The 27,725-nt window shown below is 35.9% G+C and overlaps 1 protein-coding gene across 3 annotated transcripts in view; it reads right to left on the bottom strand.

Annotated features, from left to right (window-relative positions):
- Positions 1-27,725, bottom strand: part of LOC478678 (IQCJ-SCHIP1 readthrough transcript protein) — a 710,941-nt gene that overhangs the window by 488,763 nt on the left and 194,453 nt on the right. The window contains exon 1 of one of the 3 annotated variants that reach the window (XM_038583732.1): positions 22,687-23,325. The exons of the other annotated variants lie outside the window; for them this stretch is intronic. Coding sequence (XP_038439660.1) covers positions 22,687-22,749 — 63 coding nt within the window. The 5' untranslated portion in view covers positions 22,750-23,325. Of the gene's footprint in view, positions 1-22,686; positions 23,326-27,725 lie in introns of those variants that run through there. 3 annotated transcript variants of the gene reach the window in all.

Raw genomic sequence — 27,725 nt, 5'->3', positions numbered from 1 at the left:
CATTATCAGATATATTGGAGGTTTTTTCCTAGGGTTCTCTGAAATTTAGGATTCAAGGATCTCCTGAAAAAATTATCCCCATGTAATTCTAACATTCAAACATCTGGAGAGTGCCTACCATGTACTAGGAGACACCGGTATGCAGAGATGGAAAATAAAAAGTTATATTTACACAGATAACTACAAAATATAAGGTGCATAGAGAGAGTAGATTACACACAAATGTTCAGAACATGGTATCTTGAGCCAGACTGAGTATATTTGAACCATAGTAGTAGGAAACTTCACAAGTCACTTATCCTCTGTGTGTTGCATTTCCCTATCTGTGAAAAAAGGGGGAATAGTAGCACCTACTTCTGAAGGTAGATGTGAGGCTTAAGTGAGTTAATTTACATAAAATGGTTAGAATATGGCCCGACACACAGCAAGCATTATAAATGTGTATTCTATTATTAATTTTAAGATTTAATGTGACAGGTGACATATACAGTTTCAGAAGACATGCAATGGACATTTAAGAAAGATAGAGCTTATCTCTGGAGAGCAGGGAAAACTTTAAGGAGGAGGTGAATTGGATTTTAAGTAGTGTGATAAGGACAATATGAGAAGTATAAGCAAATATGGAAGTGACTCAGCAAAGGCACAGATGAAACTTTATGACTTGAGGAGGAAGAGAGCAGAGGGAGCAAAAGGGGATGAAAGGGGGCTGTGAGGACATCATATGACAAAATATCTCCTCAGTGGCTCTCTCAGGGTAAGTACAACTCTGTAAGGCCTGAGGGTGAGAACAAGCCATTGCAGCTGGTGCAAAAGCTCTGAATTTCTATGTAACTCCATGTGTCTAAAAAATGTTAAGAGTTCAGTTTTGGTCAAAGGACAATTGCATGGAGTTGAGGGTTGGGTGAAGGAGTACAGGAGAAGAGCAGAAGAAGCTAAAGAGGGGGGCCAAAGAAAGCCAGGAAAGGCCAGGAAGTCTACCAACATCACACGAAGGACCTGGGCTTCCTTATGTAGACTGGCATTTCTCAAAGTATGTGTCTCCTCAGAGTTTTTACCTTACAATCTACTAAAATGTTGGTTAAAATGCAGATTTCTTAGGAGAGGGGAAGAATATTAAGTGAAAGGGCTGCAGGAAAAATAGGCAGGAAGGTGGTTCGGGGAAGGAGAAATTAGTCCTACAGTCTTGTTCTCAAGTTCCTACTTCTGGGCTCAACTTCCCAAGATCTTCCTTCATTGCAAGGCATAAGAGGATTGGGTATTTGGATCAATTATACCTTTCCTATCCTCCCCTATGGGTTTGTAATTATCACCTGAACCCCTGAATGTATGTTTAAACCTTCTTTGAGGTTGAACTTAAGAGATCTCATTCCCTTAAAAGGGTAACCAAGGCCACATCAGAGAAGAAACTATTCTCTGGTAATTTCTGGGTATCAGAAACACATTGTGGTAGATCAGGAGTGGCCTGCAGACAATTAGGGGTCACAATGAGGAACCCTCACCCTACGGTGGGACCCACTTAGACTGCCAGAAAGGGATGACACTACACAGATCACACCATGCTGTGTGAAAAATAATGCAATGGCAACAGGAACCCTAACAAAGATGTCAAGGATATCAGCTGCAAAGCCAGGACAATGAAAAACACACATTTCTCTTAAGCTCTGGTGATCAGTCTAAAGAACCTCTCTTCTTGGTATAGTAAGTGCTTATGCGAGCCCATCACTGTAGTTTGATGGGTGTCTCTTCAAACTTTACTCTTTTGCTTTCATTTTTTGTTATATACAAAGAATCTTCTGTACCCTTTACTCAATTTGAGATAACAGAAGTGGGGTCTGTTGTGAATTCTATTACTCAAAGCAGCACCTGTACAAGCTCCCTAGAAAAACAGTCCTATTGAAGCTCAAACTATCAGAGATAAAGGAGATCTTAAGGCCCAAAACATAAGGGATATGTCTTCCTGTGCAAATAACTGGACAATCTAGGGAGAGCAAAGAACACACACATAAGTGGCCAAGTAATCTTGTTTGTAAAATCAATGAATAATTTGCTACACTGTGTTTTATAATTAATGATTTAATGCTGTCTCTGTCAGAAGGCTTGAAAGATTTCTGATTCATAAATATTTTAGAATTTGTATCATGGAAAGGTAGATCCAGAACTGTCAACAAAAAATGAAGTGGTAAGGACAGTCATGCACTGAATGTATCGGGGGTAAAAAAGGAAGAGAGAAGAGAAAAACTTTAGACTTCATGATGCCTGCCATGTTCCATGCACTGTCCTGAAGTCTTTTCACATGTAATACTCATTTAATTCTTAAAACAGTCCCATAAAAGCAATAAAAATTATCCCAAAGAGTGGTTTCATTTCCAAAGACTCTACAAACCAGTATTTCTGATATCTAGTACCTGGAACAGTATGAAGGTAATGATAATCATAAAAACAATGATGGGGATCCCTGGGTGGCGCAGCGGTTTAGCGTCTGCCTTTGGCCCAGGGCGCGATCCTGGAGACCCGGGATCAAATCCCACGTCGACCTCCCGGTGCATCCGGTGCATGGAGCCTGCTTCTCCCTCTGCCTATGTCTCTGCCTCTCTCTCTCTCTCTCTCTCTCTGTGACTATCATAAATAAATAAAAATTAAAAAAAAAGAAAAGAAAAACAATGATGTCTGCAAGCCATTTTTATATTTCATTTAATTTTTTCCTACAGAAATGTTATGATAAGGAAGGACAGTAGCTATGACCTCTGCTTTTCTAAATACAAGTAATAAATTAAGCTCAGAGAAGATAAGTGACTCAACTAGTGAAGCCTAGTTGAATATAAATCCCAAATATTGAGATTTCCAGGCTTAAATGATTTTTCCCAAAGTTAAGTCTCAGTAGAAACTGATGTTAAAGAAACCAGCAGCCCCCTCAAGCTGGGTCAGGGGCCACCGCATCCTCTCCTTACCCTCCCTTCCAAAAGCCACCATGTCACAGACATTGATGTGTCTTCCTACCCCTCCCACTGCTTGGAAGGCATTCCAAGGACATTAAAAGCTGTCACCCCCATCTTAGCACACAAATATAAATAGTCATGATACAAAACAATACAGTGGGCTATTAAGCAGAAAGAATATATGCACTCATTAAAATGGGTGTTTAGGATAAAGTAAGCAAAAAAAGTAAGTTATAAGAAGGTATGTATATATCTGTATATATATAGGCTTTTGAAGGCTGTATACTTTTCATAGAGATGCACATATACACATATACATGTATACATACATATATGCAAATGGAGCACATTATACACAAAAGCTAACAGCGGTTACTTTCAGGGGTTTGGGGACGGTATCATGTGGTAATCAACGGGGCTAGGCCCAGGTGTCTGAATACACAGCCTCTAGAGCCACACCATGTGGTCCTGAATCCCAGCTCATACATCAGCCATGTGACCACAGGCAAGTTACTCCTATACCTCAGTGTCTCCATCTGCTGTAACATGAAGGTGAAAATAGGGCTGATAAAAGGGCTGAATGATACAATAATATATAAAGCACTTACTTAGTCTCTGGTACTTAAAGAATGCTTTCAAAAAATGTGAGTGTTTTTTATAAGGAGAATATGTTACTTGTGTAACTTTTTAAAAATTTAAGTAGAATTTGAGATAATGAGAAGGTAGGTGATTTAGTTTCCTAAGGTGTCCGCAACAAAGTACTGCAGAGTGAGTGGCTTACACAACAGAAATGTATCTCCCCATCGTGGAGGCTGGAAATCTGAGGTCAAAGTGTCAGGAGGGCGAGTTCCTTCTGAGGCTATGAGGGAGGATCTATTTCATGTCTCTCTCCCAGCTTCTGGTGGTTTGCTGGCAGCCCACGGCATTCATTTGGCTTGTAGATGCACCCTGACCTCTACCTTCATCTTCACTCAGAGTTCTCCCCATTGTGTTTGTGTCTGAGTCCAAATCTCTCCTTTTTATAAGGACATCAGTTCTATTGGATTAGTCTTGCGCTAATAAACTCATCTAAATTGGATTCTCTGCAAAGACTCTATTTCCAAATAACTTCACATTCACAGGTTCTGGGGGTTAGAACTTCGCCATCTTTTGGGGAGACACAATTCAATCTGTAAAAATGGGAGAAGACCATACTAGGGGTCATTGCAGTAGTCCAGGCTTTTCCTAGAGTACTGGCCAAGTAGATTATTAAAATGAAAATAAACAAACAAACCAATACAATCTGGTGATTGGAGGTAGAGAGGCAGGGACATTGGAGTTTCTGGCTAAAGCATCTGGCAGATGCTGGTGGTGGCATTTACTGAAATGCAATGAGGGCCAGAGTACACAAACTGAAAGTAAATATTTAAAAGTCTCAAAAATTAACTTTAACAAAATACTTAATTCTAGCAAAGATGTGGCATAGGGCAACCAGGTTTATTTTAAGATTGAAGCTTGGGTATCTCTGGGTGGTTCAGCGGTTAAGCGCCTGCCTTCGTCCCGGGGCGTATCCTAGAGTCCTGGGATCAAGTCCCATGTCAGCCTCCCTGAATGGAGCCTGCTTCTTCCTATGCCTGTGTCTCTGCCTCTCTCTCTCTCCCCCCTACCCCCGTGAATAAATAAATAAAGTCTTAAAAAAAAAAGGACTGAAGCTTAATTTTTAGATTTTATGTCAGGCTCCCTGCATGGAGCCTGCTTCTCCCTGTGCCTGTGTCTCTGCCTCTCTTTCTCTCCCACCACACCACACCCCCCCGCCCGCCGTGTCTCTCATGAATAAATAAATAAAATCTTAAAAAAAAAAGACTGAAGCTTAATTTTTAGATTTTATTTCCTATGCTTTTAGTCTCCTTCACTACTTCTGGTGCTTGGATTTCAGTGTCGTGGGTCTTTTACAAATACTTTCATGTTGTTCTCCTCTAGATCTGTATGGATGACTTGTGATTAAAGCTGCCTATGGCAGAAACAAGAGAAAAGGAGATGTAGGAGATAGTTTGGGAAGTAGGATGGTGAGCAGAGGTAGAAATCTTTTAGGCTGTAGGAAAGTAAATTTAAAAAAAGGACTCCAGATTTTCCTATCACTGAGGTATTGTCAGTAACTATTTTGAATCAGTTAGGTGAACTGTAGAGTCCTCTCCTCTTTGTTCATCCTTTCAAGAAATATGTACCAGGAGTCTGCTATGTGCACGTGCCAGGCACCCTTTGATGCTGGGGATACATCAGTACCCGCCATCATGGAGCTTAGGCTCTAGAATGGGGAAGACAGGCACTAAACAAAGAAGCAAATGTACTATAATGTGTCAGATGGGGATGAATGCTTTGAGGAAAAATACAGCATTGTAGGGGGTAGAGCTTGATAGATGGGAATGGAGTTGCTAATTTATTGGAGTTGCTAATTTATAGAGTCATCAGAAAGGTCTTTCTGATAACATGAAAGGTCTTACAGTAAGAATAAGTTGATTGGAAATAATCTCCACCCTTTTCAAATTTACAGTGAATCTGAGGCTTCTGGCATATGGAAACAAACTTACAAAAGAGAGATGGGCTTTCTTTGACCTGGTGCATCTGCACATTTTTTCTTTCATTGTTAATATTTTAAAGTCATGATTGTTTAGAAGTGAGTGCGACAAGGTGGGAGAGCCAGGCTTTTGGTTTCTGATAGCCCTGAGTTCAGATTCTGGTTCTAGCCCTTACTGACCATGAGGGGATGAACAAGTGACTTAATCTCCCTTAAAAATAAGAATGGTAATAAAAAAGAATGAAATCTTGCCATTTGCAACAACATGGTTGGAGCAGACAGTTTAATGCTAAGTAAAAGAAGTCAGTCAGAGAAAGATGAATACTGTATGATTTGATTCATATGTGAAATTTATGAAACAAAAAATGAGCAATAGGGAAAAAAGAGAGAGAGAGAGAGAGAGAAACCAAAAAACATATGCTTAACTATAGAGAACAAACTGCTGGTTACCAGAAGGGAGGTGGGTAGGAGAATGGATGAAATAAGTGATGGAGATTAAGAAGTGTACTTGTGATGAACACCGGGTAACATATATGGAATTGGTGAATAATATCTTGTACATCTGAAACTAATGTAACACTGTATGTTAACTAACTGGAATTAAAATAAAAACCTAAAAAAATGAGAAGTATAATGTCTGGCTTGGGTCACCAAGAACGGTCCCTGCCCCTCTATCCATCCCTAGCTCCTGTCTCAGGAAAGACATTATTTATTATTGGAAATTGAGGTTTGGGGCAATGAAACATAACTGTGCAATCCAGTATGAAAAGAAAACATTGATAATCCCTGAAGTTTCTACCCTTTTCATATTTAACCATCATTTTATTTAGTGTTTTCCCATCATTGACATGGGAACAATTATATATTAAGAACGATTACATACTAGTGAATTCAATTCAAAATATTTTATGGGATAACTTTAGGTATAAATGTCTTGAGAGAAATACAAAGGTCAAAGCCAACCACATCTGCCATCTAGAAGGAAAAGCAAGCATGTACAGTTCTAACACAGAGCAGTGGCAACATGGCAATAGAGATCTATAAGGTGAGTGCCACAAGAGCAGGGGGTGTTAAAGCGCTATATCTCAGAGGAATGAGAGGTTAGAACTTGAAGTGGGTCTTGTCTCATGAGAGGAAGGATTCTCTGTCAGATGGGACAGAGAGGATTCCTGCCGGAGGCAGAAGTGAGATTTAGGGGGAGCCAAAGGAGAGAAAGGGGGCAGGAGAGTAAAGGGTACAGAAGATGATATTTTTAAATGGGCAAATCTTAGTTATTTTGAAATCAAAAGTGATACTGAATGAAAGGAACAATTGGGACAGCTGTAAACTTCCTTATTGGACACTCCTTTTATGTAGGGTATGACTTCTATCTTGAATCACTTAGGGTAATAGAAATATGCTACAGGATACATGACATTTCTATTTCCAAAGCCTGAATCTCGGTCAGCTGGCAAAAGGACACTGATAAAGTCAGATAAGGAGGAGAAAACTATCTTTCTCCCTCTGTGAATGGTCTGGTTCTGATCCATTCTAAGTTACTTAGAAAAAGTATTTCTAATTCTTATGGACAAGCAGGACAAAGGTGTGAAATACCTATGAAGACAAGGCAGTTCAAGTTGCTAAATAGAAATATCTATTATCACTCTAGATTTTGAATAGTATTTTAAGACTCTAAAATCTACTTCAGGTTTCTTTGGATAAAGATAAAAACTTGCTCCCATTCTCTTTTTTTTTTTCTCTAAAAAGTCCAACCTTGATTCTATATGCAGACTTCAAAATGTTTTGAAGGTGGACATTTCAGTAGCAGAAAAAAAAAACTCTAAATACTTTTTGGCAGGATTTGAATATTTTTTCAACTTTCTGCAGCATATGCAGACAATAAACAGATAAAATTATAAATCATGGCATGCTACTTGAGAGTTCTGTTGAAAGAAAAAATGTCATCTCAAATATCAGCCAAAAGGTAGGCTATAAATAAATACTTATAGATCTGTAAGTTATCATTTTTGAAGTTGTTTTACCATACAAAGGAGGATATTTTAACAGCATCTCATTAGCAGTTTCAGCTTATAAGAATTTTCTCATTGAAAATCTTAAAAGCTTATAAGGATTTTCTCATTGAGAATACCAAATCTAATTGATAATATCAGTATTTGTCATTTACTATTGATGAAGAGATGGAACTGCATAAACATTCTGCTAGTAATAGGATAAAATGAATCCACATTTATCAAATGCTGCTAAAACAAATGTTTGTGGGTTTTGGAAACATGCTACTTGCCCTAGTACATCAAGCCATCAGAGTGTACTTGCCAAGTAGCTTAATGAACAATTAATCCAACCTCCTCATTGTGTAAATGTGGAAACTGAGTCCAAGAGTGGTTAAATAACTTGTCCACATTGTTCAGCACCAGGAGATTCATTCCAGATGGATGATCACTAAGACATGGCACCTGAAGACTATTGTCTTTGGAGTTAGGATGAACCCAAGATCACTGTCTTGCAGTTTCTGACCTTACATCTAACTCTAATCTTTGTGCTCCTTGCTTCTTGGAAATCCCCTGTGTTACTTAAATGTTCATCTTATGAAAATAATTATCTGAAAGAAAGCTCTATTTCCCTCTCACTTCCCTCCCTCCCACAGAGTAAGAAAGAAAGATAAAGTATTATTTTCTATTCAATAACTATTGAGTCAAATTGTCTAAATGACATCCTGAGAATACTAGGCTTTCAAGAAAGCTCAACGGCTAATTTGATATCCATGACAACAAACAGAGGTATGGAGGGAGAAACGACACATGCCTCTTATTTATTTGTCTGAGATCTCTTTTGCATTAACCACCTGCTCTTTGCCTTACTTATAATTCTTCCAGATATATTGCTACTTGGCATTATCAACAAGGACTTCAGAATTGCAATGCAGTTTCAGACCATAGACTAGAAACAGGTGAAAGCCAGAGCAAGAAATGTAAGTGTGTGATCAGGGTAAGGAGTTTGCATTTTAGTTAATGTGCAATTGGATGCTACTGAAGTAAAGGGATGGTGTGATCCAATTTAAGTTTCAATAAATTTGGATTTTGTAGTGGATGCTTTGTGGAAAGTGGGTGAGAGCTGGAGAGGAACTCAACATTGGAGGCCATGGTGGTGATCTGGGGAAAGATGATGGCGGTTTAGGCCAATGTGTTGGCAGTACTAATGAAGAGACACTTTTGTTTTGTTTGCCTTTTGGGTTTTTTTTTTCTTTTTTAAGATTTTAACACTTTCATTTTTAATTTTTTTACATTTCAAGTTTTTATTTAAATTCTACTTAGTTAACATAGAGTGTAATATTAGATTCAAGAGTAGAATTTAGTGATTCATCACTTATATATAACACCCAGTGTTCATCACAAGTGCCCTCCTGAAGACTCACCATCCATTCCCCATTCACCTCCCCTCCAGCAACCCTCAGTTTGTTCTCTAAGTTAGGAGTTTCTCATGGTTTGCCTCCCTCTCTCTTTTTTATTCTTTCCCCTATACTTATCTCTTTTGTTTCTTAAATTCCACATATGAGTGAAATCATAGGGTATATTTTCTTTCTCTGACTTATTACACTTAGCATAACACACTCTAGCTCCATTCATGTCATTCCAAATGGCAATATTTCATTTCTTTTTTATGGCTGAGTAATATTCCATTGTATATCTATGATTCAGCAATTGCACTACTAGGCATTTACCCAAAGAATACAAAAATACTAATCCAAATGGATACATGCACCCAATATTTATAGCTACCTCATTTTCAATAGCCAAGATATGGAAAGAATCCAAATGTCCATTGACTGCTGAATGGATTAAAAGATATTTTTGAAGGCAGACTCAAAACCTGGTGGATTAGATGTGAATGGGTGGTAAGGAAGGGAGGTAATCAAGGATGACTTCAAGAGCTCTCTCCTGACCATCTCAGTGGCAATTTGCTGAAATGGGGAAAGTTGATGGAGAAACAGGTTACTGACAAGATTACAGAAAGATGGTACAGTGTGTGTATGTGTGAGGGGAAGGATGCAACAATGCTCCAATGACCAAATAGGAACACCCTTCCCACAAAGAAATCATTCCCTTTCTTCCTTGATAGTTTACATTATGAAGCTGCTTTGTGAGTTGATACCTGTGTCAGCCCTCAAGGTTGTCCACTTGCACTGGTTCCATTGGCAGTACAAGTTCCTCTAAGATTCCAGCAAAAAGTTTTCAGTCAGTGTAGGCTTTCAATGTTGATGTTCATTTTCATCCTTTCTTGGACTTCATAGGTATTTTAGTGGGAAAATAGATGCAATTACATGAAGGGATACCCACTAGGCATCATTTTATTTTATTTTATCTTCTTAATTTTTTTCGAGGCATCATTTTAAACCAGAAGTGTGTTATACTAGAATTCACACACAAAAGCTACAAAACATATTCTCCCATATTCCAGTAAATAATCTTACTGCTGTCTCAAAAAATTAGTATAGGATAAAAACAAAAATAAAAATAAGAATGAGGAGGCACCTGGGTGGCTCAGGGGTTGTTTGTCTCCCTTTGGCTCAGGTCGTGATTCCGGAGTCTTGGGATTGAGGCTTCTCACAGGGAGCCTGCTTCTCTCTCTCTGCCTCTGTCTCTGCCTCTCTGTGTGTCCCTCATGAATAAATAAATAAAATCTTAAAAAAAATAAGAATGAGGAAAATGTAGCATAGACAGTGGTTAAAAAAAATAAATGACTATAAAATATATATTAAATGTAATTAGTTAAAGGGTCATAAAACTAAAAGTTAATGTCAAAAGATAACTCTTGAAAAACAAGTTTTAAAGTATACATCTAAAAAACCACAGAAATGATCATCTGGATTCCATGACCCAGATATTAATATAGATTGAGCAGTGAGAGAAGGGATAATAAGATAGGAGAGAAATCAAAAACAATGAGAACAGAGGCTATCCTAGTTTCTACTGTATTACTAATGCTAGTGCCCAGCTCAGTGCCTAGAAACATATAGGTCCTTAATAAATATTTATTGAATGAGTAAACATTAATTTAGTATTATACAGTTGCAATTTCAGTTTTTATTTTTTTAATTTAGACATATTAAACACCACAGGATAAAAGTTGAATGCGTATATCCCAATTCATTTTATAAGATACATAAAAGAAAATATTCATTCTTGAAGAGAGATAAAGCAAAAAAAAATAGCAATGAAGTATGAAAAATACAAAGCAGCAAACAAGGCAAGAGAAAATGAAATTTAATAATAGTTTGCTACTATGGTTATTATAATAAACCCTTGATTAAAGAAAAAGACTTATATTACTGTTCAAAACAAAATTCAAGTACATACTGCTTATAAAATGATCAGTGAAATCAAAATGACTCAAATATTGAGAACAAATTTTGTAACTGTTACTTATCAGAGAAACATAACTAAGTAGAGATAAAGAATATAAATAATTAATATAGTAACTTTTATACTCTAAAATAAAGATCACAACTCCTTTTCAAGCACCCATAGCATGCTCACATAAATTAATCATATTTCCATATGAAAACCAAAAAGATCCCTAAACAAATGCTCCCAAATAAAAAACAAAGGACTAGGGCAGCCGGATGGCTCAGTGGTTTAGTGCTGCCTTTGGCCCAGGGTGTGATCCTAGAGACCCCGGATTTAGTCCCACATCAGGCTTCCTGCAGGGTGCCCGCTTCTCCCTCTGCCTGTGTCTCTGTCTCTCTCTGTATGTCTCTCATGAATAAATAAAATCTTTAAAATAAAAAAAAATTAAAAGGACTATATTTTAGGGTCTCAATTTACTAAAGTAAGAAATTACTTTTTCAATAATTAAAAATTTTGGAATTCTTACTATATTAAAAAATCTAATTATTTTTGTAAATAATAATTGAGTCAAAGGAAAAATATATAAATAGAAAATCTTTAGAAGATAAAGAAAATGAGATGCCTGGGTGTCTCAGTTGGTTAAATGTCTACCTTCAGCTCAAGCCATGATCCCAGGGTCCTGGGATTGAGCCCCACGTCAGGCTCCTTGCTCAACACAGAGCCTGCTTTTCCCTTTCCCTCTGCCTGCCGCTCTGCTTGTGCTCCCCACCCCCAATAGTTTAAAAAAAAAAAAAGATAAAGAAAATGAAGATACTGCTCATTAGATTACACTGAATTAGAAGCAAATTCAAGAATTTAATTTTACTGTTAAAATATTAATCCAATGAAATAAGTTAACTATGCATTAAGCTGAAGAAATAATGAGTAAAATGACAAAATATCCTTGAAGTTAATAGGCAAAGTAAACATTAAATTTAAACAATGAAATGTATCATTAGAAAATACAGAGAAATTGATTAATACAATTGCTGATTGTTACAGGAAAAACTAACAAATTAGAAATATGGAAAGTAATAAAAGAATATATGTAGGGAAATTTCTAAAATAAAATAACCTTTATAAAATGCTAACTAGTCTCAAAGTATTCACTGATATATCCTGAAAAATAAGCACCAGAATTAGCTCATGATGTAGAAAGCCTGAATATACAACAATCATGGAAGACATGCAAATTTTATTTTAAAAACCTGTAAGAAAAGACTTCATGTATGAATGATTTTATTAAGAAGTTTTTTTCAAACTTTCAAGGAACACATAATTACCATGCTACATAAATATTAGAGGCCAAAAGAAAATCTGGGAAGCTTCTTAGTACATTTTATGAAGCTGGTATAGCCCTAATTGAAAACTTGAGAAAAATATCTCAAACTATAAATTAATTTTATTTTATTAAAAGAGCTATGAAAACTTAACATACCAGAAAATAGAAATAAAAAACGACTTAGGAAGAAAGTACCCATTACAACCAAACAGTGAATAACATAATGCAAGAATGTTTAATTTTTAAAACATAACTCATCATATCAAGTAAAGTTAATGAGACAACCTACATTGTTTGGGCTGGATTATTTAGTCAGTACAATATGACTATTGGAAAGGAGGCACCTTTAGTATTTTCTGCAGATGAAAAGATTGCATGCTTAGAAACCCCCCTCTAATCAACTGAAAATTCTTAAAGACTTAAATTTAAACTTAAAGTTTTCAATAGGTTAACATACAAATCAAAATTTAAAATGTAATTGCTTCCAATATTCTAAGGATAATCATTTAGAGGTAGAAAAAGGAAAAAAAGGAACCAATTTTTAAAAAACGTTTTAAAAAATATTTATTTATTTATTCATGAGAGACACACAGAGAGAGGCAGAGACATAGGCAGAGGCAGACGGGGAGCCTGATGCAGGACTTGATCCTGGTACCTGGGGATCATGACCTGAGCCAAAGGCAGATGCTCAACCACTGAGCCACCCAGGCGTCCAGGAACCAATTTATAATAGGAATAATCTTATTTTAAAAAGTAGGAAATGTTTATGGTGAAATTTCAAATCTTTCCTGATATCTATATCTACATCTTTACTTATCTACATATGCTGTATTCCTAGATAGCAGAACAAAGTTGCAAAGATATCAGTTCTTTCCATATCACTTGAAAGATTTGGTACAATTACAATTAAAGTTGCCAAAGATGTGTTTTGGAAGCTAACTACACAGTTTTAAAGTTTATCTGGAATGAAATGACCAACAAAGAACATGAAAAGAAATGAAATGGATAATTTCTCTACCGGAAATTACATCTATAACAAGGTTATAATATGTAAGACAGTCTGCTAGAATTGGCAGATGTAACCAGGAAAGTAGTTCAGAAAGAGATTCTAATAGATTTTTAAAATATGACAAAGATCATGTCACAAACCAGTAGAGAACAAAAGACTGTTTGGTAAATGGCGTTCAGGTAATGGTTAAACTACTTGGGATAAAATAAGATTATTTCTTTTCCTCTTACCATATGTCAGAATTTCTAATGAACTTAAGGCAAGTGTTAAAGATGAAACCTTTAAAAAAAATGTAGGTAAAAAAAGATACTATATAGATTTGATTTTATTAAAATAATTATTTAAAATTCTATACATTGAAATAACATAAACAAGCATACAATTTAAGAAAATATTTTCCACAAATATGAAGGCAAAAGATTAATACACATAATATTTAAGGATCTTTTACAAATAATTGGAAAAAAATGAAACCTCAATATAACAATAGGTAGCCAGGCAGCTCATAAAATAAATTTAAGTACCCACCAAATATGTGAAAATGTTACGCCACAAAAATTTAAAAAAGAAATCTGATTTAAAACACATGCTATTTTCGATCTATCAGATTCATGCTATTGGCAGAACAGTTCTAGAAATGTGATAAATCAAGATCCTTAGAAAATCTTATAAAATTTTTTATTCTACTGAGAGTAGTATCTTGTAAGGAAACAGAAATGTAAAAGTACATAAACACCCCCAATATCGATACTGTTGATATCAATAGTGGCATGGTTCAATGAATTATAGCTTATCTATCTGTATGATTTAATATTATACAAACATTCATCAGACTGAGGATTTTTAATGACATATTAATTAAAACACTACGTTTCAACAGCTCAAAATATTGTAAATATTTCTTAAGGTATACATACATATAAAACTTCTAGTCTATATGTATAACTCTAAGGAATTCACCAAAATATTAACAATGATAGTTTAGATCTATTGGATTAAGAGTGAGATTTTTTCTTAAGGGTGAGATATATTTTTAAACTCTATATTTTTTAAAATGAACATAGATACACATTAAAATTAGAAATAAATAAGCATTGCTATAAAATAAGCTAGAGAAGTTTATAATGTAATTAGAAACATTGTCATTAAAAATAGGAAAAAACCAAAAAAGTTATCCTGCCATTATTGGTAGATTTCACTCAAATAGAAGCCTCATTTCCTAAGTTTTAGATAAACTAGTGGTCACTATACTTTAATTTTTTTAAGATTTTATTTATTTATGAGAGAGAGAGAGAGAGAGAGAGAGAGAGAAAGCAGGGGAAGGGACAGAGGGAGAGGGAGAAACAGACTCCCCTCTGAACAGGGAGCCCAAGGTGTTGCTGGATTTCAGGATATTGAAATCATGACCTGAGTCAAAGGCAGATGCTTAACAGACTGAACCACCCAGATGCTCTACACTTTCTTTAAAAATGCAAGGAGCACCCTTCCTGACAAAGCTCAGATTTATTGGTCTTTATAAAGATGCAAAACATACTCACATAAGAGTAAGCAGATTTGAAGTTGGAGCTTTTAGCTTTTGCCACAGAACAATTCCTATTAACCTCTTTTATTTGAACATATAAATGGCATATTATTATTTTTAAAATATACTTAAACATGTATTTTAGGTACATATGTAGAAGCCCTTATATTTGAAAATGACTCTGGTCCAAATAAAGAAAACCATTTAGAACCTTCCCATATAATTATTATCACATGGCTTAAATTTCAGTCACGTAAATAAATGCTTCCCTGGACTCCAACAAGTTTTCCTGCCTTTTTCTTCCTTCCATAATCATTAATAAAAGTTCCAAAAAAAAAAAAAAGTATTTCTCCCTATCTTCTAATCAGCCTGCTGGGTTTAATTGGAAAAAGTGACATTTGTATAACCAATTGCTCTCTTTCAAAGAAGACTATGATGGGGATGATTTTCAAAGGTCTAAAAAAGGTTCTGCGGCCTTCAGTAGGGCTCATCTGATCATTCAAATAGAAGCCATCCAGCCATAAACAGTCTATGTGTCAGACAGGGAGCTTCCTTAACACATGCATATATCCCATCCCTTTTCTACTGGCACAAGTCAGAGGTGCTGTTCCAAGTGTGAAACGTGAGTATGAGCAGCAATTTACAGAGTGTGCATTGCTTTTTTTGTGTCTGTTGGTGGGACACTGGAAAATGGGTCTGGCACAGTTCATCCCTCACAAATGCTTAATGCCATCCCTAGGGACAGAAATATCACAAGCCCAGAAAAACACAGCTTTTAGCTGCTTGGTACTGAAAATTTCAGGCAAAATTCCAAAAGCCCTCAAAGCTAATGTCGAATTGACAAAGTGCCAAAAACCTCCCTGGCATTAAATTTCCACTCTTTATTTTCTCGCTTCAGGTGAACAGCTTGTGAAAATAATAATGTGATAATGCCACCCTGTGTTCCAAATATCTCAAAGCACCATCTTGTTAAGCCTCTTGGTATCCCTTTGAGACTAATGGGAATTGAGCCAAGTCATTCATTTTACAGATGAGAAAACCCCACAGGAGGTGGGTCAAATATCTGGGCCCTGGCCATGAAGACTTATCACATAGGTCCCAGGTCTGAATTTAGTTCTCAAAACAATGCCAAAGTATTATAGGAAAGACTCTGACAAGTCCAACTAATATCAAAAAGGACTAGAGCAAGTCTCACAGAGAATAGTAGGTTGGTTGAGGGAATAAACTGGTGAAAGTGATCAAAACACACCCCAGGAGGAACAAGGCACAGTCTAGGCATAGCAATAAGGTATAGTCTAGGCATGAGGCCAGTTAGTATCAGTAGGAATCGGTGAAGGCTGTCAATAGATCTAATATAGCATTAGGGCATCTTAAAACAGCAGGCATGGTAGATTTCTTTCATTTAGTTTAGTACATCTGAACCCCCATTCCATAATTATAGAACCCACTCTTAATGGAAGTTACAGCAAGAAATAGGATTCTATTCCCCAACTACAAAAGTAACTTTCCTTCCCTGATTCCTAGCAATCTGTCTTTGAACACAATCTAAATCAGTCAAGGGGATGAACCTATCCAGGGCTCTGAATCTGGAGGAAGCGTCTCAGGGATGCAAGGGATGTTTTAGAACACTTTATGACCACTGCATCCAAAGTCCCATGAGGCCAGCTGCACTTAAGCAATGTCGTTCTGTAGATGTGCCTTTCTCTGAGGTTCTGGTCAACCATGTTCTCTTAGTGCCCTCTTTTCTTCTGAGCATGATTTTCTAGCCTTCCGGTCAATTCAGTGAGATAGCTGATAACAAAATAAATTAATTTTTTTCTCATGAATACATTTTTATTATTCTAATAAATTCATTTTTAGCTGCAATTAACTAGGGTCAGGGTATGCTAATTTGTAACCTGGAAGACTGAAAAAGGCGGCGACCAAGGATGTAGAGAAGCTAACATCAAGCAAATGCAGAAGCATATGTCAAGTTTGTAGCAGCAGGAACTATAGGTTTGGAGGAATAATTTTTTCCTGGTGGAGAAAGTCCAGGTATGGCAGAAAGTACTAAATAATCTAATACCCGTTCTCTTGTCTTATTTTTACGTATCCTATAGGACTATGTTTCCCAGTCTCCTTTGCAGTTAAGTATGTCATCTGACTGAGTTCAGTACAAAGTATGTGAGTTGAGTGATGCGTGCCTCATTCAGACCTGGCCCACTAAAACCTTCCGCATGTGCTGCTCCATTTCCTTTTCCCTTCTGGTTTGCTGGAATGTAGATGAATTTAGGGTGGCTTTGGAAGCCACTTGTTGAAGATGGCAGAGCCTAAGTGACTATATGAAGATAGATTGCCCCACTGACCTACTCATCAGTCTGCTATTGATACCTCTAATCAAGAAATAAACTTTTGCTGTGTTTGAGCTATCATACTTTTGGATATCGATTTGTATATATACATATATACATACATATATATATACATAGCCTAAATATATACTACATTTGGTAAAAACAAACAAACAAACACAAACTAGTTGATCAAGAAAAAATTCAAATTTAGAGCAGGGCCAGAGGAAAGGCTGTTATTTTTATTTAACTATGACATAAGAGGTAAATGTTGAGTCTTTGAATTGATGAAATTTCCCTCAATTAGGAAAAGAACAGATGACAGTTAAGATGGAATCTCTAATAGTAGGTTTGTAACTACAGCATACAGGTTGAAAGGATGTAAGCAAAAAAGCTCATTAGAGATTTGACAGTCCTGAATAGAATTGTAGAATTTATTAGAGATCAATAAATTTAAAATCTTTGGGTCTTTTGAATTCATTGAAATATCTCCATGTCAGAGATAATGATGAGATAAATTATAACAGTGGTTTTACTTTTTTCCCCTTTAACCTTGTTTTCCCTTCCCAAATAGATTCAAATGATGCATTTTACCCCACTTCCCTTAATGATTTTTTCCCATCCTCCATCTTAACTCATTTCTCAATTTCCCCCTTTCTTACTCCTTCTCAAGTGAGTAGTTTCTCAGGGGGCTCAGTCAAATTCGGGTAATACCAGTTCTGACAATCACACAATGCCTTGAACATGCACCCAATATATGTTTGTTGAATGAAGAAATTATTCTCATTCTCTTTTTTAAGGAGAAAACAGTGCACTAATGTCCCCTTTCCATGTTCAAATTGAAAGAGATTTTAGAGATCAGTTAGTCCAACTACTAGACACACACACACACACACACACACACACACACACACACACACACTATATGGTCTCATTCTGCATCATCTCTGATGTAGAATATCCAGTTTGTTCATGCATATTTCTGATGATGAGAAGTTCATTGCTGTATAAGGAGGCTAATATCATTGAAGGAGAGCTCCAAAGTTTAAAAAGTTACACTTATTTTAAATTAAAACATTTCTTTATAAAATTTCCATCGATTAGTTAGCATTGGGGTTCCTTGTAGACCACTTACCCCAGTAGAAAGTCCCTTGCCTGGTAATCAAAAAACCTGCTAGCTCCAACTTTGCAGCTGTCCTACTATCTGACTTTTGATAGCATGTTTCTCCTCTCCTGAATGAAATTTCCTCAACTATAAAATAAGAGGTAGGAAAAATTTATATTTAAGATCATTGATAAAAATAACAGAAACCTATTGCACATCACTAGAAACTTATCTCCAGGCTAACTCTGATTAATTAGTTAACACTTTTTTAAAAGATCTATTTTATTTATTCATGAGGGACACAGAGAGGCAGAGATGTAGGCAGAGGGGGAAGCAGGCTCCTCTCAGGGAGCCTGATGTGGGACTCGATCCTGGATCCTAGGATCATGCCCTGAGCAGAGGGCAGATGCTCAATCGCTGAGCCACCCAGGCATCCCTAGTTAACACTATTTTGATAAGGCTACTTAATCAGTAGAAATGTACCAATTTGTATTATTATTTCATCCACAGTTTTTTATCTTCTCAAAGATAACAGGAAAAAAAACTTCAAAGTCATACTGAAGTCCAGATACAATGCCTTTGTTGATATTCCTAGTAATTCCAATAAAACTTAAAATGGATAAATTTGTATGAATTGCTCTAAGGCACTGAAGTTTGATATTCTTTTCTAATTATCCTCAAGTTGTTAGGCTGAGTCTACCTTTGAACAATTATTAAGACATATAAATAATATATCATGGATCATCAACAGACCTGCTTTCTATGCCAATATTCTGACCTGCCCAGTATAGTTCTATCAGTTCCAATGCACCCACAAAGAAAACGCAGGGGGAGAAATGTTCCTGCCATTGTGCTACAGAGGGGTCAGAGATCAGGCACCAAAAGAGCATCCTGGAGAGATAAGCTATTGATATCACTGCAGAATGTTGAATTCAAAATGAGTTTTCCACAAAGATGGGTCTTATTAATGATGTTAGGCACTATGAAATGTAGCGTGTCATGTACAGAAGTGCCCATGAGATGGTGTCAAAGATCCAAGTAAGATGAAAATTAGGAGCACAAAACAAATTAGGCAAGATGGAAATGACCTGAATTCATCCCAGTAACTGGCTTCCCGGGTATGTACTTGTATTTTACATGCTCTGGCTTGAGTTTACTTATGGGAGGCAGCCAGATTCATTTAGAGGTACTGGGATTTGAAACACTAGTTAAAATGAGAAATGCATGGTATTCAGATTTATTTCTCTTTGGAGGTTATTTCTGTTCTTTCAACTACTCAGATATCTTCCTTAGAAAGTCTCGGAGTCCTTTTCAGTTCTCTGAAACATTTCAGATTACTGCAAAGTTTCTAGTAATATTTAATACTAATTCCGTATCACTTAAGTCATATCTACTCAGGCCCAACATGTACTATAAAGTAAGAATGTGTCTTGTGAGTAAAACTGGGAGAGGAAGGAACATTTAATTGTAAAATGTGACAACTAAAACCAAAAACCACTTGATGGAAATCTCTGTGTAGAAGCATCAACCCAGGGTGATTCTCTAGGAAGCTAAAGAACTGCCCTTGCGCATCTGATGTCACCCTATGTATAATGCCAAACACTTACTAAAACCCAGAATCCATTTGGAACCAATTAGGTTCCAATTAGGTTCCAAATTCACTAAAATAATCTCAAGAATCTCTATCTCCCTATAAGAAACTACCCTTTGGGACTTTCCAACATGTTCTACTTTCAGGCTCTCCCCTACTGAAACTAGTATTATTGGGACTCTCGTAACAAGAGCTGCTTTCAGTTGGAAACTTTGATGGAGACTGGTGCAATAGAAGTGAGTCTGTACCTGGGATGTAATAAAAATTTCCAAAAGCAACTTAACTTTCTTAGTTCCAAAAATAGGTTGAAAAAAAGAAACACCACACCTGCCAATCAGCTGCATCTATACTGAGCCACACTGCAATGCATCCTAACTAGGGTGGCTTTCAACTAAGTAAATATGCCCTTAAATCCTTTGTAGTCAAAGGTTATCAAGCCTTTGCAAGGGTGGGTGGACCATGAAAAAAGAGATCCATGAACATATTTTTATATTGGCAAGAAAAGCAAAATGTCACTCAACTAAATTTAAGATTGTTCACACACATCTGCTACCACCAGAATGTTATAAACGAAGAAGAAGAAGAAGAAGAAGAAGAAGAAGAAGAAGAAGAAGAAGAAGAAGAAGAAGAGGAGGAGGAGGAGGAGGAGGAGGAGGAGGAGGAGGAGGAGGAGGAGGAGGAGGAGGAGGAGGAAGAAGAAGAAGAAATGTGAATGGTTCATAGTCTAAATAGCTCCAAATGTATTTCTATTGTTCAGATGACTTATGCTATTTCAACAATGATTGAAAGGCTTTCAAAGCAGAAGCCAAAACATGTTTATAGTTTGTCATATAGGAATAATTTTTGGTTAAATAAACACATAGACAACCATATCTTAACTACAAAATGTATGTGCTAGATAGCTGTTGTTATAAATATACCACTAAAATGTGTGCAAAAAGAAATACAAAATGTTACATTTCTGATAATATCATAAGTGAGTAACATCCTTGAGAGAGAAATACAGAGACAAAGACTGCTAGAGAATAAATTTCTGAATCAGGTACACTTCTACTCATTTCAGGACATAAAGCAGATGCATTTTATGACACGAGTCTCAAATATTCCAAATTAGAATGTTACAGTTTAATCAACCAGAATGATTTGTCCAAAGTCCACTATCAGCAGAAAAGTGAATGCAGTTTATCATATAGAAACAATCAAAGTTTTAAAATCACAGAAGTGCACCCAACAGTATTTCACTTGACGGAATGAGCACTGGGTGTTGTACTTACTATATGTTGGCAAATCAAACTCCAATAAAAAAAAATATACAAAAAAAATTGAAAGGCACTACTACACATCTGTAAAAATCAAAGCAGGATTTTAAAATTTTGGGAAAGAAAACAAAAAAGAACTGGAATCATAATTCTACCTTTCACTCCTTTCAAAAACTGATTTCTTTTAAATATTGAAACCAATTAAAGAAATCATCAGTGAATCTATTCAGCTAAGCAGGCAAAAATGTGTAACAAGATCTCCTTAATGTAAAATTAAGTCACATCCTCCCAAATCTTGCACTTCTTACACTGTCGAAATGTAAATGCCATTTATCTAAAAATCAAATGCCAAATTACTAAAGAGTTAAGAAGCAACAGCAAATTCACTTGGAAATTTTTTATAACAAGAAGAATTAGTCATTTTTAAATTAGGGGTTTAGAATTAGTTATATTTGAATTAGAGGTAAATTACATTTACCACTGGTTTTTACATATGAGAAGAACTATTGAGGGAAATAAATTCCATATTACAATATATAAAAAGATAGCTTTATTAAACTTTAAAATAAATGGTTCATTATAAAAAATGTTCCAAGCCTCACTTAATTGACCTGAGAAAATATAATTATTTGTTTTATTACTTTTTTATGACCCTATTCTCTTAAATAAATTTGAATAGTTAATAAAATATCAATTGGGGTCACTCTTGGAGCAATTTGAAATTTCTTGTCTTTATTGGTTATGTAATGTCATATCATAGAACTACACCTTTGACAGTCTAAAGGAGGGTATTCAAAGACATTTTTGGATAAACCTTTGCTTTAATTTCTGGTTTGAACACTTAATTTGGACTATTTTGAAACTAATAAAATATTTCCAATGATGCTTAAAAGTGTCTTTTAGTGGTCTATTACCTAGTCATTTTTAAAAATATTTTATTAATTTATTCATGAGAGACACACAGAGAGGCAGAGACACAGGCAGAGGAAGAAGCAGGCTCCATGCAGGGAACCCGATGTGGGACTCAATCCTGGGACTCCAGCATCATGCCCTGAGCCGAAGGGAGGCACTCAACCACTGAGCCACCCAGGCATCCCTTACCTAGTCATTTTATAAAAGGATTTGTCCTTTCTACTTATTTTAGGTTTTTACTGTATATATTTTATACCAGTAAATTTAAAATTGTATAAGTTATCAAATATCCCCTATGTGTAAACATTAGAGTACCTAGACATATGCTCTTTTTGGTAACTGAAAGTATGACCTGCAATTAAAAAAATTAAAGCTGTCCTTCTAAACACAAATCAGAAACTACTTCTCAAAAAGAGTCTTGTTTTTACAAATGACAACAAACTGCACAGCTGGAATTTTTTAATGTGTGCATAAATATGCTATTTCCAAAGCAATCGTTTTGTCTAACTGCAATGAAATTAATTCATGGTGAATTAAAACAAAAACTTTGATTCTCAAAATTCAAGGCGCCAAACATTCACATACCAACTGTTGCAATGAGAAAGTAATATTTCAAATTAATATATTAACACTTCCTAATATGGTATCTTTAAGTAATTAATACTGAATTTGAAATGTAATGAAGGCCATCACTTTGTATAGCTAAATTTAGCATAGCTCAGTTAGACTTCAGAGTTTCCTTTTCTATGTATGCAAAGCTATGATGCATGTAAAAAAGACAACAGACATTTGGAGAACTTACACTGTCAGATGGCTTGCTCTGGTCACAGTCCCACGTCGTCCCACACTGCCCAGACCTCTCCATGGTGCTGAAGAGCTACCCGTGCCCATTTGAGAGGAAAGAGTTATTTATTCGAACTGGCTTTGAAAGAAATCCATAGAGTCACCTGTGTTAGCAAGTAAAGTTATCTGAAGAATTTCTGTAACACATGCTACAAAGGAGATGCTTTGCCCTTCAGTTACCAACCACGATGCTCAGGCGGCTCAAAGAGTATTTTGGAGCAGAAATCTTCAAGTATTGCAAAAAAGAGAGAGCTCTTCGGGAAATGAAGTTTGCTGATTTTCTTCAGTGTTCTTCAAATTGAAAACATACGCGTGCACACACACACACACACACACACCCCTACAGAATACCAGGCTACCCAGAGAACAGAGGATTCCATAAAAGTTCTCGTTCTTCATGCAGAAAATAAGCTCCCATTAGTCCAAAGCATCCAATTCACTTCATCCTATCATTGCATCTACTTTTTTGATAAAAAATAGTAAAACGAAATAAAGCTCAGAATTCAACGAGGCACTGCACACACTATGTAAGCAGGTATGCCTCACTGTAGCCTTAGCCTCTGTCTGCTGAAGATTATCACAGCAGAAATCAGGCTCTTGTGGCTTTCACAGATTATCTCTTTCTGAAGCTGAAACGTATAAAGAGCCACATGACACCCAATGATGTCATCTCTAAAGCAGGTCACAGTTGCTGCTGTATGTAGATGAAGTCCTTCTAGAGAAGTGTTTGGCATAGTGATTTTCTTGAAAATCTACTTGCATTAAATAGGATGGTCTTCTATCAATATACTTAACCCTATCAAAATACTGCCATGAAGAGAAAATCAATTTATTGCTTACATATGAAGCAGCATGTCTGTTTCAGTTAAAATCAGATTCTGGTGCTGCTTTAGGAAATGAATAATTGTAATTAATTCATGGTGAATATAGTGAAGAAGGAGCTGTTATGGGAACTAGAGGAACTGTAGAGGCATAGAATATACTAAAAAATCTTTTAGAATATTTAACAGGTTAAAAAAAAACTTATTCTTTAAAAAAATCAATCCATGAAAATTGTAAGATAAAAATTAAGGCAACTGTCTTTGACTTCTAATATTTTATGCAATTAAAATTTTAAAATGTTTCTTTTTTTGTTTTGTTTTTTAGTATTTTATTTTATTTATTCATGAGAGACACACAGAGAGAGAGGCAGAGACACAGGCGGAGGGCAAAGCAGGCTCCATGCAGGAGCCCGATGTGGGACTCGATCCCGGGTCTCCAGGATCACTCCCAGGATGAAGGCGGGCACTAAACCACTGATCCACCCAGGGATCCCCCAAATTTTAAAATGTTTCAAAGCCATAAAACAATCTTACTGCAAGGATCTGAGTATGTTTCAAATGTTGGTAAGGAAACTTTTTAACTTACTGCTTTTAGATATTTTTTAGCTCTGAATGAAGTATCAATTAAAATTTTAACTATCATCTGTATATGTAACTGGTGATAGGATACATAGATACTATTTTAAAGAATGCATAATGAGAAATGTCCATTTTTATTCTGTTAATGTAATTCTTTTATCTTTCTCAACTATGTAGTCACACATTATATTTGAAGATTTCCGGTCATAGTTGACATTCTTGTCAGTGAATAGTTAAATAATCTAATCCCCTTTCATTCCAGCTAAATAATCTTCACAATCAAAGCATAAAATAACTTGAAATTAATCAGAGTTTATTGAATGTATCCCCTTTAATAAAAACCAAAATGGATCAAACAACAGAAAACTTCCTTGAAGAGCATAGTATAAATACCCTGTCACATTTTTGACATAACCACAAGTCCTAAGAAGAGAAGATGGGATTTTCTATACAACCAGTGCCACTGGAAAAATTCCACTAAAATAATAGTAATTGTTTTGGTATCAGATCAGGAAAAAGATGCTTCAGCACCTCCCCATGTAGATGTATGCCATGATAAAACATTGAAATAAAAAATGGAAGAAATATCAATCACCTGTGTGTTCTATCTATGTAAGGTTACCAAATAAAATTTAATACCTTTTTTTTGCAATTCCTATAACATTCTGATTTTTTTATACTTTAATGATGATGAGGATTACCTGGAGCATTTTTTTAAAAAATATGGAATCTCAGGCCTCTTCTCAGATATTCTGATGTAATAGATCTGCTGTGGTTCTGAAATATATATATATATTTTAACGTTCCCAAAGTCATTCTTATTTGGAAAATATTGTAATGATTAATATAGTACAATGTATATAATCTTATAAAAACCAAAATGGGTAAAAATATTTGACATTTATTATAATTTTATTATAAAATAGGCCAAATTGTTGCTGCATGAAGCATCCAATGTTGGGAGCTACCTTCTCCTCATGTCCTCAGGCTTCCATGAGGAAGCACTTTCCTAAATACTCTCACACTCAAATCCTGAAGGTGGAACAAGTAACCCTGATGAGAGGATTGGGCGAAGGGACTGGGCCGCCCAGTATCATTCTCTCTCCATTCTTCTCTGAATCCACTTCCCTACACAAGATCTATGGGTGAGGCTGGCAATTTTCAGTGCTTCCCATGATTATTAGTAGGTTTCTCTACAAAGGTCAGTAATAGGAAGGTCAGTGGTGCCACAAGTCAGAGTTACACCCTCAAATCTAGGTTTGACAGTAAATAAAGATGGATTTTGATATCTCTTTTCCTAAATCTCTTGACTTTTGAAATAAGTTCATAAATCAAGATGGGGAAAAGGAGTTATTTATTGGCTTCCTAAAACTACATCTCTGATACTGTAACATTGTTAACCAGACTTGTTCTTTTAATTAAACCCTACCAGCTAGTTACTATAACAAGTGTTACATGTGAAGTAGCTTAATAATATTTGTATTTGCATAATATAGTTCTACGATACAGGCCTATAAAAAGGAGTGTAAAAATTTCATTGGAAGTTTTTAAAAACGCATTGTTCAACTCATATTAATTTTATTATTGAGCCACTTAGAAATTCTAGCTCTTGGAATTTTTCTTCAATAAGTACTAATTCTAGAACACCATTTCCTGAAGTGTTCCATGTATTAATAGTCTAATAAGATGTGATTTTTAAAAAAGATTTTATTTATTTATTCATGAGAGACACAGAGAGAGAGGCAGGCAAAGGCAGAGGCAGAGGGAGAGGGAGAAGCAGGCTCCATGCAGAGAGCCTGATGTCAGACTCAATCCTGGGACTCCAGGATCATACCTTGGGCTGAAGACAGGCCCTAAACCACTGAGCCACCCAGGCATCCCAAGATGTGATTCTTATTGGGTTTCATGATCAAAGAAGTTTGAAAAACATGAAAAACAGTAACAGCCCACCACTCCTCCTACAAATTCAAAATGTGTATTAGCTTGGGAAGGCTCTAAGAGGTCCTGATATAAATAATTTAGCTTATTTCACCCTTCCTGCAATTAACATCCATCAATATCCTATGAAACTAATATTTCGGGTACCACATTATGGAAAATTCTGCTCTAGAAAATATTTCAGCAGTTGGATTTTTATTAATAATAATACCTAAAACCTTCTATAAAATTAATTAATAAAATACTATTATCTCCTATAATTTACCAGGGCAACTGTGACAAGAATTGCCAACCACTACTGGGGAATTATGTAAATTAGGTAAGGGCAGAGGATATATGTATTTGGATGATTTTTTTTTTTTTTTTTTTTTTTATTCATGAGTGTCACAGAGAGAGAGAGAGGCAGAGACATAGGCAGAGGGAGAAGCAGGCTCCCTGTGGGAACCCTAATGCAGGACTCCATTCCAGGACCTCAGGATCACGACCTGAGCCAAAGGCAGACACTCAACCACTGAGCCACCCAGGCATCATTATTTGGGTGATTGTATCTCCAGTGCTTGGCAAAGGCTCAGCACGCAGTAAGCACTCAGATATTTGTTGAATGAGTGAACAGATGATATAGACCCAATCTAGGCATATGAATAACTACCCTCCTCCCCAATGATGTCTTACTGACAGAAAGAAAGTCCAAAAGAGCCTCAAGCAAGTTTCTAGAATAAAATGAAAACAATAGTAGATCTCACTCTAGTGCTACCATATCCAACTTCTTCTTGGACCCTAAAGCATCTTTCATACTCACTCAATGAGTGAAATACTGATTTGTAATACTGAACTGGATTTTATGACACGGGTGCACTCTGAGTCTAAATAAGGTGATTTAACACTGTATCTCACCAAAGCTGTAGAATAAAGACAGGATCTACATGAGGGCAAATACTCAGACTGAACTTGAAGTTAAGTGGAAAGAAAATAAGTTCCTTCTCAACTCTTTTTAGCAAAAGTGAGATGCTTAAAGCCTTTGCCTCTATGCTTAAAGGTCAACAACTTTGAGACTACTGAGGAGGATTGATTATATTACTATGGATGAGCGAGTCAGATATCAAACAAGAAATTGTTGATTTTGCATATCAATCTGAACCTGGAAAATGATCAGTATTAGCAGTCCTCAAAAAAAAAAAAATGTAATCCCCAAACAACAGACTTATTTTTACATTTATTGAGAACAATGTCCTCAAATCCTTAACTTGAAAGGCTAATTTGGGAAAAAGAATCTATACCAATCAATATTCAAAGACATAAAAAGGAGTATTTTGGCATAGAGATAGCAAAATTTATCAATTCAAACTGTCATATATGGTTGTATATTGCACAATGTAATTTCTAAAACTTTGGGGGAAAATTTTGTTCTCTAAGACTCTAGTTTGAAGAAAAGAGAATTAAATCTACTTTTATGTAAATACCAAGAAGTCTTCTCTTTTTACATATGATTACTGTAGTCTCTGAACCAAAATTTGGGAGGAACAGACTGACAATTTGTGCTATTTTGGGGTTTGAGAGGCTGGATAAAAGATAGAGTTTGGGTTCTGAACATTAAAACTCACAGGACCTAAGTTTATAACAACAGCTGGACATAATACTGTAACTTGTCCCTGACCTGGAA

This window comes from Canis lupus, chromosome 34 (assembly GCF_011100685.1).
Source record: "Canis lupus familiaris isolate Mischka breed German Shepherd chromosome 34, alternate assembly UU_Cfam_GSD_1.0, whole genome shotgun sequence".
Taxonomy (NCBI): domain Eukaryota; kingdom Metazoa; phylum Chordata; class Mammalia; order Carnivora; family Canidae; genus Canis; species Canis lupus.
The sequence above is the reverse complement of the archived record's forward strand: the minus strand, read 5'-3'. Positions and strand labels throughout refer to the sequence as shown.